The sequence below is a fragment of the Solanum tuberosum genome, unplaced genomic scaffold, assembly GCF_000226075.1.
Source record: "Solanum tuberosum cultivar DM 1-3 516 R44 unplaced genomic scaffold, SolTub_3.0 scf00062, whole genome shotgun sequence".
In the NCBI taxonomy this organism is placed as follows: domain Eukaryota; kingdom Viridiplantae; phylum Streptophyta; class Magnoliopsida; order Solanales; family Solanaceae; genus Solanum; species Solanum tuberosum.
This window is the reverse complement of record NW_006238987.1, coordinates 617715-635127: the sequence shown is the minus strand read 5'-3', so window position 1 is coordinate 635127 and position 17413 is coordinate 617715. Positions and strand designations below refer to the sequence as shown.

General features: G+C 32.5%; 3 protein-coding genes across 3 annotated transcripts; 2 read left to right on the top strand and 1 right to left on the bottom strand.

Annotated features, from left to right (window-relative positions):
- Window positions 1–3746: 3746 nt before the first annotated feature.
- On the top strand, window positions 3747–6471 carry LOC102592659 (UDP-glycosyltransferase 90A1-like). Its single transcript, XM_006344983.2, has 2 exons — window positions 3747–4406; window positions 5373–6471. Exons 1-2 carry the CDS (start codon window positions 3794–3796, stop codon window positions 6152–6154), a joined length of 1395 nt encoding a protein of 464 aa, XP_006345045.1. The 5' UTR covers window positions 3747–3793; the 3' UTR covers window positions 6155–6471.
- A 1754-nt stretch (window positions 6472–8225) lies between these two features.
- LOC102592315 (UDP-glycosyltransferase 90A1-like) lies at window positions 8226–10232 on the top strand. Its single transcript, XM_006344982.2, has one exon. It carries the CDS (start codon window positions 8308–8310, stop codon window positions 9691–9693), a length of 1386 nt encoding a protein of 461 aa, XP_006345044.1. The 5' UTR covers window positions 8226–8307; the 3' UTR covers window positions 9694–10232.
- Window positions 10233–12445: 2213 nt separating this feature from the next.
- Window positions 12446–15689, bottom strand: LOC102591989 (probable 26S proteasome complex subunit sem1-1). Its single transcript, XM_006344981.2, has 3 exons — window positions 15579–15689; window positions 15301–15403; window positions 12446–12801 (listed from the first exon to the last, which is right to left on the bottom strand). Exons 2-3 carry the CDS (start codon window positions 15392–15394, stop codon window positions 12671–12673), a joined length of 225 nt encoding a protein of 74 aa, XP_006345043.1. The 5' UTR covers window positions 15395–15403; window positions 15579–15689; the 3' UTR covers window positions 12446–12670.
- Between the last annotated feature and the right edge of the window lie 1724 nt (window positions 15690–17413).

Genomic DNA, 17413 nt, shown 5'->3' with positions numbered 1-17413 from the left:
AAAATGACGATTTAAATTACCAAAACAAATAATCAAGTTAAGCAATATTTAATTAAATATAGGAATATTTTTAATAGAATTACAAGTGTATAATTCAAAACTAACATAAAGAAAATAAACTACTATTGAAAACATAATTTAAATATATTATTACAATTGTATTCAACGAAGTTTCATATCCTGAAACGTTTTTATGATAGACTCATTAGAAATAGTACGAAATACTTTCTTTTCTACATAAGGCACTATACAACCGTCTAAAAACTCATCATCCATTCGATTTTGCAAGTCATTTTTAGAGTATTTAAATCAATGCTTTGTTTTTTGAGAAGAATGTAACAACATCTCTAATTGATCTACCGTTCTTTCTTTATTTGGATGACTTCGAGAAGAAGTCGAACTTTTTTTTGGTACTCTATTATAATAATTCGTCATGTCTATTGAAACTTGAAGCTAAAATATTAAGTTGGTTATTTTTGTTATAAAATAAGAGAACGAGAAGAAAAAACAGAGAGAGAATTATTGAGATTCTATTCTTAATAATATTGTGATATTGGGTAAATGAGTCTCCTATTTATAGAGAAAGAAAACCTTATTCCATAAGGGAAAAGTATTAAAATTTAAGGAAATCTTATTCCATAAGGAAAAGGTATTAAAATTTAAGGAAATAATTCAATTTTAATTGAAAAACATCCACAAGAAAAAATATTAAATTCAAGGAAATCTTATTACTATAAGGAAAATGTATTAAAATAATTTAATTTTAATTGAAAAAAATTAGTTAGTAGAGGAGGGATTCGAACTTGGGTCTTGGAGACCTTCATGATACTATTAACCACCAAGCTATTGAACTTTTATGTTAAATTACGCATGTTATTTACTTAATTGAATTCAAGAAGTCAAAATAATTACAGAAAAAGAAAACATCCCTGCGGGGAATAAAACTGGGACAAAAGGTAGGATTGCACAGGCTATTGCCAACTCCATTGCGCATCACTTTGTTATTTCAGGGGGTCCAAATTCTATATATACCAATATAAAGTCAAAATTGTACGTGTATTTATAGTATAATTTTTCGACTTGGACACCCTGGAACCTACGTGACTCCGCCCCTGCCGGATGGGATGGGCTAGCCCATATTGACAGCTCTAATGACTTCTATATACTTCTCTCTTCTCGAAAGCTATACATCATAATCAGCTACCAACCAATTCTTTTAGTAATATTAGATAACATTAATTAAAAGCAGAACAGTGTGGAAATATGGTTGCCAACTTGCCATAGTACTAGTCACCATGCCTGGGAATTAACTCCGAAGAGATCTGCCACCAAATTAAAGTTTACAATTATATGCATGTTCCTTGCATCTTTATCTTTTGTTATTTTAATAATACATTCTAAAATAAAACAATATAATACACCTCACAAAAAATACAAATTTTAAAAATTTAATTAATCACAACTAAGTGATAAGTTGTATATTCACAAAATAACTCCTCCAGTGTCAAACCCTCCGATTCTCTACCTGGACTGGATTTTAAATATTGATTGTGTCGTCTACAAGATGAAATGACAAAATGGACTTGGACTTCATCAAACTATTTGGTTAATTCCTCTTCTCTCTTTCATTTCGATTGATAAATACGATATTGATCGATTTGTTAAATTAAATATTGGCGTCATACGAATATTTGCTACTCTCTCTGTTTAATAATAGTTGTCAATTATTGACTTGACACACCCCTTAAGAAACAATAAATATTAGGGGTGATATTACTATATTATTCTTTGACTTTATTAAATTTAATACTTTTAAAAATGTGTTAGATGATAAATAATAATATTTAATAGCAAGGGTAAAATAGACACAAAAATAAATTATCTCTTGATTTTCTAAATTAGACAACTATTTTAGTATAATGGACAACTATTTTTGAGATACTTTTATTTATAATACTTATTTTGAAATGAAAAAAAAATAATTAAAAAAGATACATAGATGAATAAGATTGAAAAAAAGCAAAGTTTAAAAATGACATCTCCTTGAAAGTCGTCTTCTCTTAATTAATTACCAGTACGTACGTATGATAGTGAGAAGTGATAAATAAATATAGTCCACCATTATTACGGAAAGTCCAACGTGCTGCCAATTTTACTCAATTCATAAATGAGGATATGTGGATGTGACTAATATTATTGCTCTATCATTTGTAGGTTCTCCCGTGTCCTTCAGTTTTGGATGTGCACAAATAGATATTTAAATTTGTATAAAATTGAACAATCAAACACACACATCCTACAATATAAAGTAGTTAAGAATCTCATTAAAAGGAAGGTTACATATTATTATTATTATTATTTTTAAAATCCCAACAATTCTTTTAAATTTTGAAAAATTTACTTAAACAATGAAAAACATTTCGACAATTTAATTACTAAATATGAACTAAAGAGAGTAGTACATAAATTAAACTATATTTGTAATCATAAGTAAATTACTGTCATGTTGTAACACTACAACAAAAACAACTTTTGGCAGCAATAAATAAACACATTAATAAAGAGTACTAAAGTCTTTACCAGCATTAGTTAAGTGTCATTAGATTCAATGTCACTAAAGATTTTAGGGACATATACAAAGAGTGTTAATTACCGCTAAAATACATATTTAGCGGCAATTGAACTATTGCCGTTAATTAATTGCCGCTAAAAAATATTTTTATGTAGTGATCATGCTTTTAATCATTCAAATTACCAACAAATGAACTATATATCATTTGATTCTGCTATCATTCACAAAATATTAATTGTGATGTCTTAAATCATAGAAATTTTCTAACAAACGTTGGTGTTATTAGTACACAATAATACACGCCTAATTAGCAGAGCAAAAGGCCAAAGAAGGTGCTTGTCCACTATGAATAAGTCATGCACGGAAATATTGACTTAAATTATTGAATTAAAAGCTTGTATACTTTTGACTTAAATTAACACACAAATTTAAAATTTCAAAAATTACTCCCTCTATTCCATATTAACTTAATTTGTGAGGCGATACACATTTATTAAAAAAAAATATTTAAGGGCATAATTTAAATCATACTTTCCACTATTGCCCTCAATGAAATCATAAATATAAGTTTGTAAATAGTGTAATTTATCTCTTAGAGAATATAAAACTTCAATAAATAAAATGACAAATATGAAAAAAATTCAAATATTCCTCTCGAACTTTAAACAATGAAAAACCTTCAAAAATTCAATTAATATAAAATAGAGTAATTTATTTCCCGAGACTACATGTATATTCTCACCAAATTTGGAGACTTTGAAGTTTGAATCATTACTCAAATTTAATTCATTCGATTCAAATAAATGATATTTTAAGTTTGGACAAATGAATTAATTCACTTATTCCTAAATGTTAAGAGGAATTTGACTAGAATATTTTTATTTATGAGTTCTTCTCTTTTTTGAAAAACATAATGTGTAAGAGCTAATTTAGAAAAGGGAATTAAATACCATGTCGATTTTATGTAACAAGAACCTCATCCCTTTCCTCTAAATCCGCACCCGATTGTTTGTCAAATTTCAGTAAATTTATTAATTATGGCTGATTAAATTTTATTTAATCTAAATAGAAAATTTTGAGATACACCAAATCCAAGTGGAGAACTAATCTACGCCTATCGTCCAAACCACGTGATTGCTATGCTATATATATTTAACATCACCCCCTTTGCTTAGATATCAATCAAATCCATTTCATTCAGCCAAAAAAAAAAAAAAAAAAATGGGCACAGTTGCATCACCACACTTTATCATATTTCCTTTCATGTCTCATGGGCACACCATCCCTCTCCTCCACCTCGCCACTCTTTTACGTCACCGTTTTATCACCGTCACCATCTTCACCACCCCCGTTAACGCCACCTCCATCCGCGATTTTCTACAAGACGCATCCATCTCTGTTATCGAACTCCCTTTTCCTAAAGACGTACATGACATCCCTCCAAATGTTGAAAATACTGAAAAGCTTCCTTCCATGTCTTATTTCTATCCATTCGCTAGAGCTACAAAGCTGATGCAGCCGCTCTTCGAGCAGGCTCTATCAGCTTTGCAACATCCACCTACATGTGTTATATCTGATGCGTTTCTTGGGTGGACTCAAGAGTCCGCCCAAAAATTTGGTATCCCAAGGTACTTTTTCTTTGGTATGAGTGTTTTCGCCACGACTATGTATCAACTTATTGGGATAGAACGTCCTCATGCTGAAACTATTTCACTAGATGAGAGTTTTACGTTTTCAAGTTTTCCATGGTTCAAGTTCACAAGAAATGATTTTGAACCTCCGTTTGGAGACCTTGAGCCAAAAGGTCTAGCCGTGGACTTTATGATGGAGCAAGGTACGTATTTTTGCAGATCACATCATATAGTATAATGTTTATGTTTATTTTTTGTCTTAATAATATATGCTGACCCTTCACATGTTCATTTAATAACTTCTCATAGCCAAACACGTGAAAATATATGTTTTGCGTATTCCAAGATCCATACATTAATATATGTTGAAGTTTTAGGTGATTCAGTACTCATCAAAATTTTAAAGTCATTGGAGAGATATAAACACTCTTGGGATACTTGATCAGTTTCAATTTTTTATGTGATTGTTTAACTGAGTATAGAGTTTTAATAAAATAAATATATAGAGTTTTATAATTTGTTTGGTGAATCTTTTGAAAAGTAAAAATATTTTTATAAAACAAAAAATTATTTATTTTAGAAAGTTGAAGTGTTTGATTAAGATTTTTGAAAAAGAAAGAAAAGTAAATATTTTTTAGCAGCCATAGAAGTATGGACCTTTTGACGTTCAGAAGCTAAAAAATATTCCCTCCGTCCCATTTTATATGTCACCTTTTTACTTTGCATTTGTATTAAGAAATTATGTAAATTTACCCTTCTGCCATTATTTAATATTTTCTTAAGTCAACTTTATTAATAAATGACAAGATTAATTATCTATTGTAACAAGGGTATAATATACAAAATATGGTAATTTATACATAAATTCTAGTATTGTGCTCCAACTATTTATAGAAAGGAATGACATATAAATAGGACGGAGGGAGTATAACACTTTGATCATTCCCAAATTACTTTGGCAAAAGTATATGTAAATAAATTAGTTAAACACATATTAGTACTTCTCAGAAAGAAAGAATAATTCAAAATAAGTAAGATATAAGAAATTTGACCAAATGAGTTATTGAATATTTATGTGGTTATAATTTAAATATTTTAAAGTTAAATAATTGTAATTATTGAAAGGTAACATTTGAGATTGAATGAGTTTATTTATTTATGTTGAACAGCTATTTCCTTTTCAAAGAGCAGTGGCATGATCAGCAATAGCTTTTACAAACTAGAACCAAGATTTGCAGACTATTTCAACAAACATCTGGGACCGAAATCATGGTGTGTTGGACCTCTTTGCCTAGCCAAGCGGGCCATGATAGCAACACTCTCACAAACAGTCGAAACATGGATGCAATGGCTCAATAATAAATTGACAGAAAAACAGCCTGTTATGTACGTAGCATTTGGTACTCAAGCAGAAGTTTCCGCTGAACAAATACAGGAAATCGCAAAGGGTCTAGAATCATCCAACACATGTTTCATATGGGTGACAAGACAAAATGTTCTCGAGGATTTACAGGGGTTTGAAAACAGAGTAAAAAACAGAGCATTGATAGTTAAAGAATGGGTTGATCAGAATCAAGTGTTGAATCACAAAAGCATTAAAGGGTTTTTGAGTCATTGTGGATGGAACTCTGTTTTGGAAAGTATATGTGCTAAAGTGCCTATTTTGGCTTTACCATTTATGGCTGAACAGCACTTAAATGCAAGAATGGTGACGGAAGAAATTGGGGTGGGATTGAGGATTATGCCGAGAAATGGATCAGTGAGGGGTTTCGTGGAAGCTGAAGAAGTTGAGAAAATGGTGAGAGAGTTAATGGAAGGTGAAAAGGGAGAAATGGTGAGGAAGAAAGTGAAGGAATTGGGTGAAAATGCAGAGGAAGCTATGAAAGAAGGTGGCTCAACCTGGTCCACTTTAGGCCTCCTTATTGATGATGCCTGCGCCAGAAAACTTTGAAATCCAAAATCGGCCAGAATTTGAAGTTGATAGATTACTATTAATTTGCCATTGAAATCATAGTTCGTTTAAGTTACTAAATTGTATAATGAATTTTCAAATACAAGTAGTAAGCTCATCTAAATCCGTATCCGTACCAATTGTAGCTCCGTCCTGCTTGTTAGTGATGGATAATCTAGTGTAGGTTATTTAAGAGCTACATGTTCTTCCCTGTTGATGTTTAAAGCCTTTTGAGTATATTGTTGTGCTCAATAATGTATAAGCCGTTTGCTTTAATTTGATCATCTAATAAGGAGTTTATGGTATAGTTTTTTTTTTTTAACCATATTAAAAGTTTGACTAAATTTGAATTCGCGCGAAAAAATCTCAACACTCTCATACAAAGGCAACTCTATATCCAATCAGTTTATGGTGTAGTTGATTGTGCTACAAGAATAGGTGGGCACCTTTTGTATAAGTCTTTCTCCTACAATAAAGGGAAATTAAATCTCCCATTAATTGGTGCGGCTAACTTTGTTTTTCCTGTTTGATTTTTTCTTTTCCTAAGAATAATTAAGTAGTATTTTAGATTGCTACATTTAAGACAATATCAGCAGACTTTTTTGAAAATTTGAAGGGAGACTTGAATACTGCTACAGTACCACTTGATCAATAAGAGCCAACAACGAGACCAGAAATAGACACATCAATTAATAATAACAGTAAAACAATATCCTCGATTGTTACATACGGACTGCGAAGAATATGTTCAGCTATATTTAATTTTTTATGAGATAATTACACTGTATTTGCAACGCATAAAGTCACTTCACATAAATTGGTCCAAATGAGGAGTTTAAGGGTCGTAGAACGCTATCATGGGGCCACAATCTCCTCCTCACCCCCCAAAAATACAAACTCAAAGCGAGATGATAAATTTCTTGCATATTGAGAATAAGTCTTCACTTCTTGTTTTTGTAAAATTTAGTATTACGAGTCTTTTTTGAAATGGGGAAGTACTATACAATGGGGTTAGTCTGATAATTCATATTTCTAATACTCTTTGTATTTCTAGAGTTTGGAGCCTAAAAGGGTAATTTTTTTTAATCCAAAAATTTAAAGAGATAACGAAAAGGAACAAACCAAATGGATAAAGGTGTAGAGACAGTGGTGTACGCAGAAATTTTTTCAAGCCGTGTCACCTTTTAATATATATATATATATACACATACGTTTACTATTATACCTCTTTTTCAAAAAGTAAAATAAAAAAATATATTAAGTTAAATCTTCATTTTGAAAATGATTTCATTAAAAATAATAGTATTAAATATTTTGTTAATATAAAATATCAAGAGAAGAAAAAATAAAAAGCAAACGAAGAAAAGAAAATATATCAAACAATACTACCCTCGCTCAAGAATTGCAATACTAGACCGACTGAGCCGCACATACTTTTATGTTAAAAGTTAACACTGTATTTTATATATCTTGGTTTATTTCGGTCTTTTTATTTTATATATATATATATATATATATATATATATTCTGACGAAGCCATGTCTCGTGACACCCTTGAACCTTCCTAGATCCGCCCTGTGTAGAGGACACTACACATTACCATAAAAGTGCAGTTTTAAAATCACAAGATTAATAAAAAAAAAATCAATACATTTGATTTATTTTTACATTAAAAATTCTTCTTTATTTTTCTTAATTTTGTGTTAAATTAAAATAGGTCAAACAAATAAAATATTTATATATGTCTAATATATTTTCTCCGCGAAATAGTCACACTCAGGCAAAAATATTTTATTAAACAAACATTGATTGATTTGATAATAGATACACTAGAAACTCATACTCTTTAAGGCTACTTCTCCATAAGATTTCTATTGAATTAATTGGGAAGAGACAAATCCAAGTTGACTCAGCTTATGGCCACCATCGACTAGTCAATACTCGCAGTCTCATCGTTCATTATTATATGTTATATTTAACTATTTTATCACACTACTTTATTGCTTAATTGAGATGTTATATTACTTCAGTAATTTTTTTAAGATTAAAAGTGATAAAAGTAAAACTGAAGCAAGGATATATTATATTTAACACCATTCAATTCCCATTGCTTAGATATCAATCAAATCCATTTTCATTGGCAGCAAAATAGAATGGACAGAGTTGCATCACCACACTTTGTGATATTTCCTTTCATGTCTCATGGTCACACCATCCCTCTCCTCCACCTTGCCACTCTTTTGCGCAACCGTTTCATCACCGTCACCATCTTCACCACCCCCGTTAACGCCCCCTCCATCCGCGATTATCTACAAGATGTATCCATCTCTGTAATCGAACTCCCATTTCCTAAAGACGTACAAGGCATCCCTCCTGGTGTTGAAAATACTGCGAAGCTTCCTTCCATGTCCTATTTCGGTGCATTCGTTACTGCTACAAAGCTGATGCAGCCGCTCTTCGAGCAGGCTCTATCAGCTTTGCAACATCCACCTACATGTGTGATATCTGATGCATTTCTTGGATGGACTCAAGAGTCAGCCGAAAAAATTGGTATCCCGAGGTACTTCTTCTATGGTATGAGTGTTTTCGCCATGACTATATGTCAACTTATTGGGATAGAACGTCCTCATGCTGAAACTATTTCAGCAGACGAGTCTTTTACGTTTTCAAGTTTCCCATGGTTGAACTTCACAAGAAATGATTTTCAACCTCCGTTTGGAGACATTGAGCCAAAAGGTCCAGCCGTGGATTTTATGATAGAGCAAGGTATTTCCATGACGAAGAGCCATGGCATGATCACCAACAGCTTTTACGAACTTGAACCAAGATATGCAGACTATTTCGACCAACACCTCGGACCAAAATCATGGTGTGTTGGGCCTCTTTGCTTAACCAAGCGTCCCATTAAAGCAGCACTCTCTCAAACAGATGAAACATGGAGGCAATGGCTAAACAATAAATTGACAGAAAAACAGCCTGTTCTGTACGTAGCTTTTGGTACTCAGGCAGATATTTCTGCTGAGCAAATACAAGAAATTGCAAAGGGACTTGAATTATCCAACACATTTTTCTTATGGGTGACAAGGCAAAATGTTCTCGAACATTCGGCAGGGTTAGAGGACAGAGTAAAAAACAGAGCATTAATAGTGAAAGAATGGGTTGATCAGAATGAAGTATTGAATCACAAAAGCATCAAAGGGTTTTTGAGTCATTGTGGATGGAACTCTATTTTGGAAAGTATATGTGCTAAAGTTCCTATTTTGGCACTACCCTTTATGGCTGAGCAGCATGTAAATGCAAGAATGGTGACAGAGGAAATCGGGGTGGGATTGAGAATTATGCCGAGAAATGGATCAGTGAGAGGATTTGTGGAAGCTGAAGAAGTTGAGAAAATGGTGAGAGAGTTAATGGAAGGTGAAAAGGGAGAAATGGTGAGGAAGAAAGTGAAGGAATTGGGAGAAAATGCAGAGGAAGCTATGAAAGAAGGTGGTTCGTCTTGGTCCACATTAGGCCTCCTTATTGATGATGCAAAACTTTGAAATCCGAATGGGCCAGAATTTGAAGTGTGATGGATTACTATGAATTTGCCATCGAAATCATAGTTCATTTAAGTTACTGAATTCTATAATGAAATTTCTAATACAAATACAAGTAGTAAGTTCGTCTAAATAGCATGCACAAGTTGCCCCCAAACAGCCAAGTGATAATACAGCATTGCACATCACAAACAATATGAATGGAAGTCGTTCAGGGAAGAAATAACATGGTCCAATGTTTGAGAAGAAAACGAATTCCACTGTTGATGTTTTAAGCCTTTGAGCATATTGTTGTGCTCAATAATGTATAGCCGTTTGCTTTAATTTGATCATCTAATAAGGAGTTTACGGTATAGTTTTTTTTGTTATCGAATTCTGACTAAATTTGAATTCGTTTGAAAATGTCTCAGCTCTCTCATACAAATGAATGAGACTCTATACCCCATCAGTTTATGGTATAGTTGATTGTGGTAGAAGAATAGGTACCCACCTTTTGTGTAAGTCTTTCTCCTACAAGAAAGGGAAATTTAATCTCCCATTAATTGGTGCGGCGTGTAAGGTCAAACTCTTATGTTATTAACTTTGTTTTTTTCTTTTCCTAAGAATAATTAAGTATTTTAGATTGCTACATTTAAGACAATATCAGCAGACTTATTTGAAAATTTGAAGGGAGACTTGAATACTGCCACAGTAACATTTGATGTGAGGGATAAAAATATCCGCATGAAATCAAATCTTGTGTGCTAATATATATTTTCTCCGCAAAATAGTCACACTCAGGCAATTTTTTATTAAACAAGCATTGATTGAAAATAGATACGCTAGAAATTTCATACATTATAAGACTACTTCTCAATAAGATTTCTATTAAATTAATTGAGAAAGAGTCAAATCCAAGTTGACTCAGCTTATGCCCACCGTCCACTAGTCAATACACGTGAATCGTGATTGTTATGTACTCTCATCCTTCATTTTTAAATGGAGTTAATATCTTAAAAGATTATTAAATTTTGTGAAATTATCTTGAAAAGTCATTAAACTTTGTTTTGTATTAAAAATGTCACTCAACTTAAATAAAATTATAATCTATTTATTACCCGACGATCCACCCAAAAAATAGTTTCATCTAAAGATTAATATTGTATTATAGAAGCTATTTCAATCCATGTGTTTGCAATTCTTAGTAGAAAACTCTACACAAACAAGGTGATAATAACACTATGAACTATCGATCTGCTCAATAGGTTAAAGCATAAACATGCAGAACATTATTCTAGGAAATTACAAAAAGATCGACCTTGAACTGCAACTGCAATTTCTAATCGACGGCATTCTTTAACATCATTATTTGCTAATAATTACGTTAATATTGCAGAAATAATTTAGTAGAAAGTACTAATTAATCTAAGTAACTTAATAGATTTTATAATTTTATTCAGTTGTGGGGTTCATAGTTACATGACATTAAAAAGTATTTATTTTGCTATATCAAATTTGTTTTAAGATAAATGAGTTGAGTGATTTTTTAAGATAAAAACTTTAAGTTGAGTGATTTTATTGATACAAAACAAAGTTCAATGATTTTATTAGATAATTTCACATAGTTTAATGACCTTTTAAGATATTAACTCTTTTAAATATTATATTTAACTATTTTATCACACTACTTTATTAATTGAGATGTTATATTACTTCAGTAATTAATATGAAAAAAATATATTACTTTATTTTTTTTTAAAGGTTAAAAGTGATAAGTAAAATCGAACTAAGGACATATTATATTTAACACCACTCAATTCCCATTGCTTAGATATCAATCAAATCCATTTTCATTCGTAGCGAAAAAAAATATGGACACATGGAGTTGCATCACCACACTTTGTGATATTTCCTTTCATGTCTCATGGTCACACCATCCCTCTCCTCTCTTTTGCGCAACCGTTTCATCACCGTCACCATCTTCACCACCCCCGTTAACGCCCCCTCCATCCGCGATTTTACTCTCATTTCCTAAAGACATACAAGGCATCCCTCCTGGTGTTAAAAATGCTGCGAAGCTTCCTTCCATGTCCTATTTCCGTCCATTCATTACTGTTACAAAGTTGATGCAGCCGCTCTTTGAGCAGGGTCTATCAGCTTTGCAGCATCCGCCTACATGTGTGATATCTGATGGATTTCTTGGATGGACTCAAGAGTCAGCCGACAAAATTGGTATCCCGAGGTACTTCTTCTCTGGTATGAGTGTTTTTGCCATGACTATATGTTGGTGTAGCATTTTAATATTAATAAAACGCATAATATATAAATATACCCTTTAACTTAGATTCATTTTATATTTATGCCCTCCAACTTTGAATGTTCACAAATAGACACGCGAGTCCTACGTGTCACAATACACGTTAGGACACCACGTAGGACACAAATTTCCATGTAGGATGTTTGTGTCTATTTGTTCAATTTTATACAAGTTTAAGTATCTACTTGTGCATACACAAAGTTGGAGGGTATAAATATGAAATGAGGCCAAGTTAAAAGGCATATTTATGTATTATGCCTTGATAAAAAAATGTTGCATCAATCTACTATTTTATTATGTGTAGCACATCACAAACAATATGTATGGAAGTCGTTCCTCCAACTATGGGCAAAGGTGGAAGTTGTTGGCTCAACCACTGCTCAGAGTAAAATGTTGGCTTTCAAGCCTCTCCAAACCTAATCCCCCAACGATTCTCCGATACTGGAAAACCCATCAAACTTGAAAGGTAGAAGAAACACCACTCAACTTTTTCAGCTCAAACTAAGAACTCAGGGAACTAAATTCAAGTTTGTGTGCCACAAGTCTCATATGTCAACAAAAAGGGCGAAAACTAAGTTTTTATCAGTGAGATAAGGAGTACAAACATAGGGAAACATCTAAACCCAGAATAGAAATAACATGGTCCAACGTTGAGAAGAATACGAATTCATGTGCAAATGTAGCTCATTTCTTCTCAGTGTTGATTTCCAATTCCTTTCTGAGCTGCAGAGAGAAGTCATCGTTCACATCATCATCATCCCAATCATCTTCCCATTGTTGGGTTACTTCTTTGCCTTTCTCTTTGTCCTCCCACTCTGAATTATATTATATGAAAATCATGACCAGATGTTACACAAAGATTCAGCAGACAAATAACAGCAAAGTTGTCCTAGAGTCCTATCAGGATAATAGATTTTCCAACAAATACATCAAACGGAAAAGGAGAACATAGGACACATTGTCTTTCAAAGGAATAAAACAAAAGGATACAAAAAAGAAGGTAAAACTCTATTCCAGAATTGAGACGCCCATACAAAAGTTTAAACACCAAGGTTATCAGTACTCAAGTGTGACCACAAAATGCTACCAATATCTAAAAGATGTTGCCGTCAATTTTACAAGTCATCTAACTGTTTACTCAAACCAAAGGAGTCTTAGCCAATATACCACAACACATCCATAGTTTTGTTCTCTTTAAAATAAAAATTCCTTCATTCAAAAAAGAACACTTGCAAGCTAGTGATCCTCAGATAGCTGGAGGAAGAGACCCTTCCATAGCATTTTAATAGGACAACAAAAAGACGAGCACATTAAAGATGAAATTAATCTCATAAATCATCAAGAAGGCCCCAAATCCATCAGTATCTGAGACCCCCTTCAACGTTAAGCCTTAAAAGTCAGCTCCTCCAAACATTACTTAGGTGGCAAGCTGCTAAGATCATGTGTTAATCCAACAAGATTTGAGTGTGGATGTGGGATGAGCACCACAATTTGTCAACTCACCTAGCATGTGTTGACAACAGCTATGGCTGAGACACACTGGTGGCTGGATTTTTGGATTTATAAATAGTTACATATTTTTACTTGCAATATATGAACACACATGCGTGCGCACATATAGGTACATCTGAAAAGCTTAAACATTGTATGAGAGATACAAATGAAATAAAAATTTAGTACTTCAAAAGAACTTATTTATACTTGTGTAATTCAAATTCATCTCAATTTAATACTGCAATGTATATGTATATTATTAGTCATACCTCAGCACATGCACTCCAACATTGATCCAAATTCCTGAATCCTAAGATTAGGTAAAAAAGAATCTAACCTTTAGATGCACCTCTCTACACCAATGTCCATGACTCCATGTAACGGAGTCTGGGAAAATAATGGGGAGAGTGTTTTCTTGAGGAATAACTACAGTTTGTATAGAATATGATGGGTCACCATATAATATAAGATTTGCAGATATTCCTCAAGAAGACAAATCTGGTACTTGAGTGAAGAAGGGTATAGGAGCGGACTCATTATCCCCAAGCTTTGGAGGCTGCAGTTGGTCCTATAGCTTGGCTCCAGACGGATTTCTCGGTCATCGATAAATATATATGGTGGGGCAATAAAAGTTATCTATTGGTAAGAACAAATGAATATCATGTGCTTTCTCACTTTCTAGTAGGGTGAATAAACAATTAGTGGAGGTTTGCACATAGATACAATAAACAAAAATTGAGTAAAGTTTCATTGTTTGAGGATTATGTCTTGTGTCTACATCGTTAAATGAACCACAAGCAACTTTTTATATATGAAAATTTCTATGACACTTGTTCGGGACTGAGGCATAGTTGTTATTATTGTAGTAGTGAAGCCTATATGACAGCTAATCTAAGAACAGACTGCCTTGATCAATGTGTTATTCATCAACTGAGTAAAATCAACTGGACCAACCTAAGAAAATACTTGCACTCCTCCTCTCTCCTTCCTGTTCAAAAGTGAAATGCAAGTGTTCAATTCCCAATAAACATGACCTAATTCACTAGGTTTGGAAATCAAGATTTAGGGTAAAAGGCTAGTAAGTAGCCGAGTGTTGTCGCACTCTATGTGCGAGAGGTAGGGGTCATTTAGTAGTCAATAGTCATGCAGTCTCTTATTCTTCGGTGTGTATTACTACGTGTTGCCCATTTGCTTTGTATCTTGTTATTTTGTTGTCATATTATTCTTCCAATTCTGCTTTGAAAACATTTCTTTTGAGCTGAGGATCTAGCGGAAATCTCTAACCCACAAAGGTAGGGGTAAGGTATGCGTACAACCTACCCCAGACAATTAAACCCACTTGTGGAATTATACTAGGTATGTGTGAACAAATTCACTAGGGCTGGAGACATTGGGATTTCGTTTGACTTGCATAGCTTATCCATATTTCTAGATGAGAATAAATGCACTACATAACAAAGTTCGAATAAATTTGGCTTGACTGGATATGGTTTAATCTTTAAACATAAATATCATCTCTTATCAACAAAAGTTACACTAGACATTTTGAGATATCACAATAGAAAATAAACCACATGGAACTCAAAAGCAACAGCAACAATACAGCCTTATTGGAAGCAGAGAGCAAGGAATATTCTACCTTATCTACAATTAAACTCCTTCCTGATTCAAAGTGCAGGTAACATCACATAATACCAGAAATTCTAACTTATATAATACAATTGATGCCTCTCTAGAATGTAAATATAGGAACTGGTACTTCATTTTGATTTTATTCAATTTTTCACTCTTAACAAGAAAGAAGAAAAATGCTTACTCACCTTGATCAATTGCAAACTCCTCAAATTCGTCATCGTCTTCGAATAGATCCATCTTCACGTCTTTAGCCGCTGGCTTTGGTTGTTCAGTCGCCATTGCTACTCCCTACAAAACGAAGAAATACAATAAACTATAAACAAACAAATAACTTGGAGAAAGCATAATTGACGACAGAAGACCAAAATAAGGATGGTAAAACCCTAGCTTCGTTCAATGAAGAAGGGGAGTGCATACACAACTTCTACCTGAAAACTGAAGCGATAAAGAAGATCAAACTTACAGAGATATCGGTAGATTTGAGGGAAAACGCTTTGCTTATTGCTCGGTTTTGATTGGAATCTAGATTTTTCTGCAGTGAAAGCTAACTTTATAGAAGCAACTGCGAGGTTTTTCTTGGGGCTGGAGGCAACGATCAAACGGCGTCGTAACGATATGTGATGTTTTTCACTCATGCCCTCGTATTTCTGCTTATATGCATTTTGACCCCCTTTCGGAGCAAACTATTGTTTTGTGATTGTTATATGTAAATTTTTTAGGAATGCCATAGTGTAAGCAACAAATTACATCATATCCCTATTTTTTTTTTAATGTACAAAAATTTCTTTAAATTATTGTCATCCAGATACATTCCATTCTTTTGGATACATCACATTTGATACATTATACAACTAGTTTGTTGAGATTAAAAAGGAAATCAAATATAAAATTAAATGTCAGTTCCCCAAATTATGCAAATCAAATTGATGTCTATCTTTCCCAAATAACAGCTCCAAACAATTCAATTTTTTAATTCTTCTCTCTCTCAAATCTCTCCCAAATCGTAATAGATTAAAAAAATATCGACAATTTTATATAGTTATGTATCATGTACAAAAAAACTATGAATATGAAATAGTGTTGCAGATACTTAACAACATCTGATCCATCACAACATCTTATACACAACTATGTTATACGCATAAGAATCATATATATAACTATGAATATGATACAAACTGATTTTGTTATAAAACATTAGTGTATGTATCAACAGTAATATTTGATAGCGTCTACAGATACATAGCATTCTACTAGTTGAATAAGGCTGGTGTATGTATCAGTAGTAAAATATAACGAAAATTATAATAATAGTGTATCCAATACATAACTATGAACATGGGACATACTAATTTGTGTTTCAATAAATTAGGACTATGTATCAAAACTAATATTTGAAAATGATATATTGTACATGATGAAATTGTAATTTATCATAAAGGTGAAACGAACGAATTATACATTAATTTAAGAATCAAAATCAACTAGATCCATTGAAAGATCTGTTGAAAGCAACAAAAAGTATCAACAATTTGATATGCTAAAAGCAACAAAAAATATGATTAAGAAATCCTTCCACGCTTTCTTCTTTTCTCTGTATCAATTCTTGTAGTTTTTTTTTTCACTTTCAACAATGGCGTCATCCATGGATCTCGACCCAAAGTTCTTCCCAGAGCTACCAACAACTCTTGATAAAATTATAATGTATCATAATTTGAAACGAATGCATTATACATTAATTTAAGAAACAAAAATAATTAGATACATTAAAAAAATTAAACTCATATGTATAAAAAAAGATGACAACAAAAAATCGAAAAAAAGTCAACAATCTGATTTGTTGAAAGCAAAAAATATGATGAATAAATCCTTTTACACTTTTTCTTTTGCTCTGTATCAAATTTCGTGGCTTTTTTTTACTTTCAACAATGACGTCTTCCATGGATCTCGACCCAAAGCTCTTACCGGAGTCACCAACAACTCAACCTTTTCCCCCTTTTTTTTTGGGCATTTTTTTCACAATCAATTTTGAAGTTGAAGATGCATCCTTCTTCAACTAAATCCGTAAATTAAAAAAAAAACTACAAAAATATTTAAGAAAATTGATACCTATGAAGTGGAAAGAAAAAAATGGATGAAGAAGAACTACTCTACAATTACTTGCAATTATAAATTGGAAAGATAAAAGATTTGAAATTCAAAAATAGAGTGATGGAGATAATTGGTGATATCATGGAGTAATTTTAGGCGTGAAAAACGGGGGGGGGGGGGGATTTTTAAAATGATTTTTAAAAATGT

Excerpts from the sequence above, each read along its gene's own strand:
- LOC102592315 (XM_006344982.2), top strand. The coding sequence starts at position 8,308 with ATGGACAGAGTTGCATCACCACACTTTGTGATATTTCCTTTCATGTCT.
- LOC102592659 (XM_006344983.2), top strand. The coding sequence starts at position 3,794 with ATGGGCACAGTTGCATCACCACACTTTATCATATTTCCTTTCATGTCT. Across the intron at positions 4,407-5,372 it reads GGACTTTATGATGGAGCAAG|CTATTTCCTTTTCAAAGAGC; the intron begins GTACGTATTTTT and ends TATGTTGAACAG.
- LOC102591989 (XM_006344981.2), bottom strand. The coding sequence starts at position 15,394 with ATGGCGACTGAACAACCAAAGCCAGCGGCTAAAGACGTGAAGATGGAT. Across the intron at positions 12,802-15,300 it reads GGAGTTTGCAATTGATCAAG|AGTGGGAGGACAAAGAGAAA; the intron begins GTGAGTAAGCAT and ends AATATAATTCAG.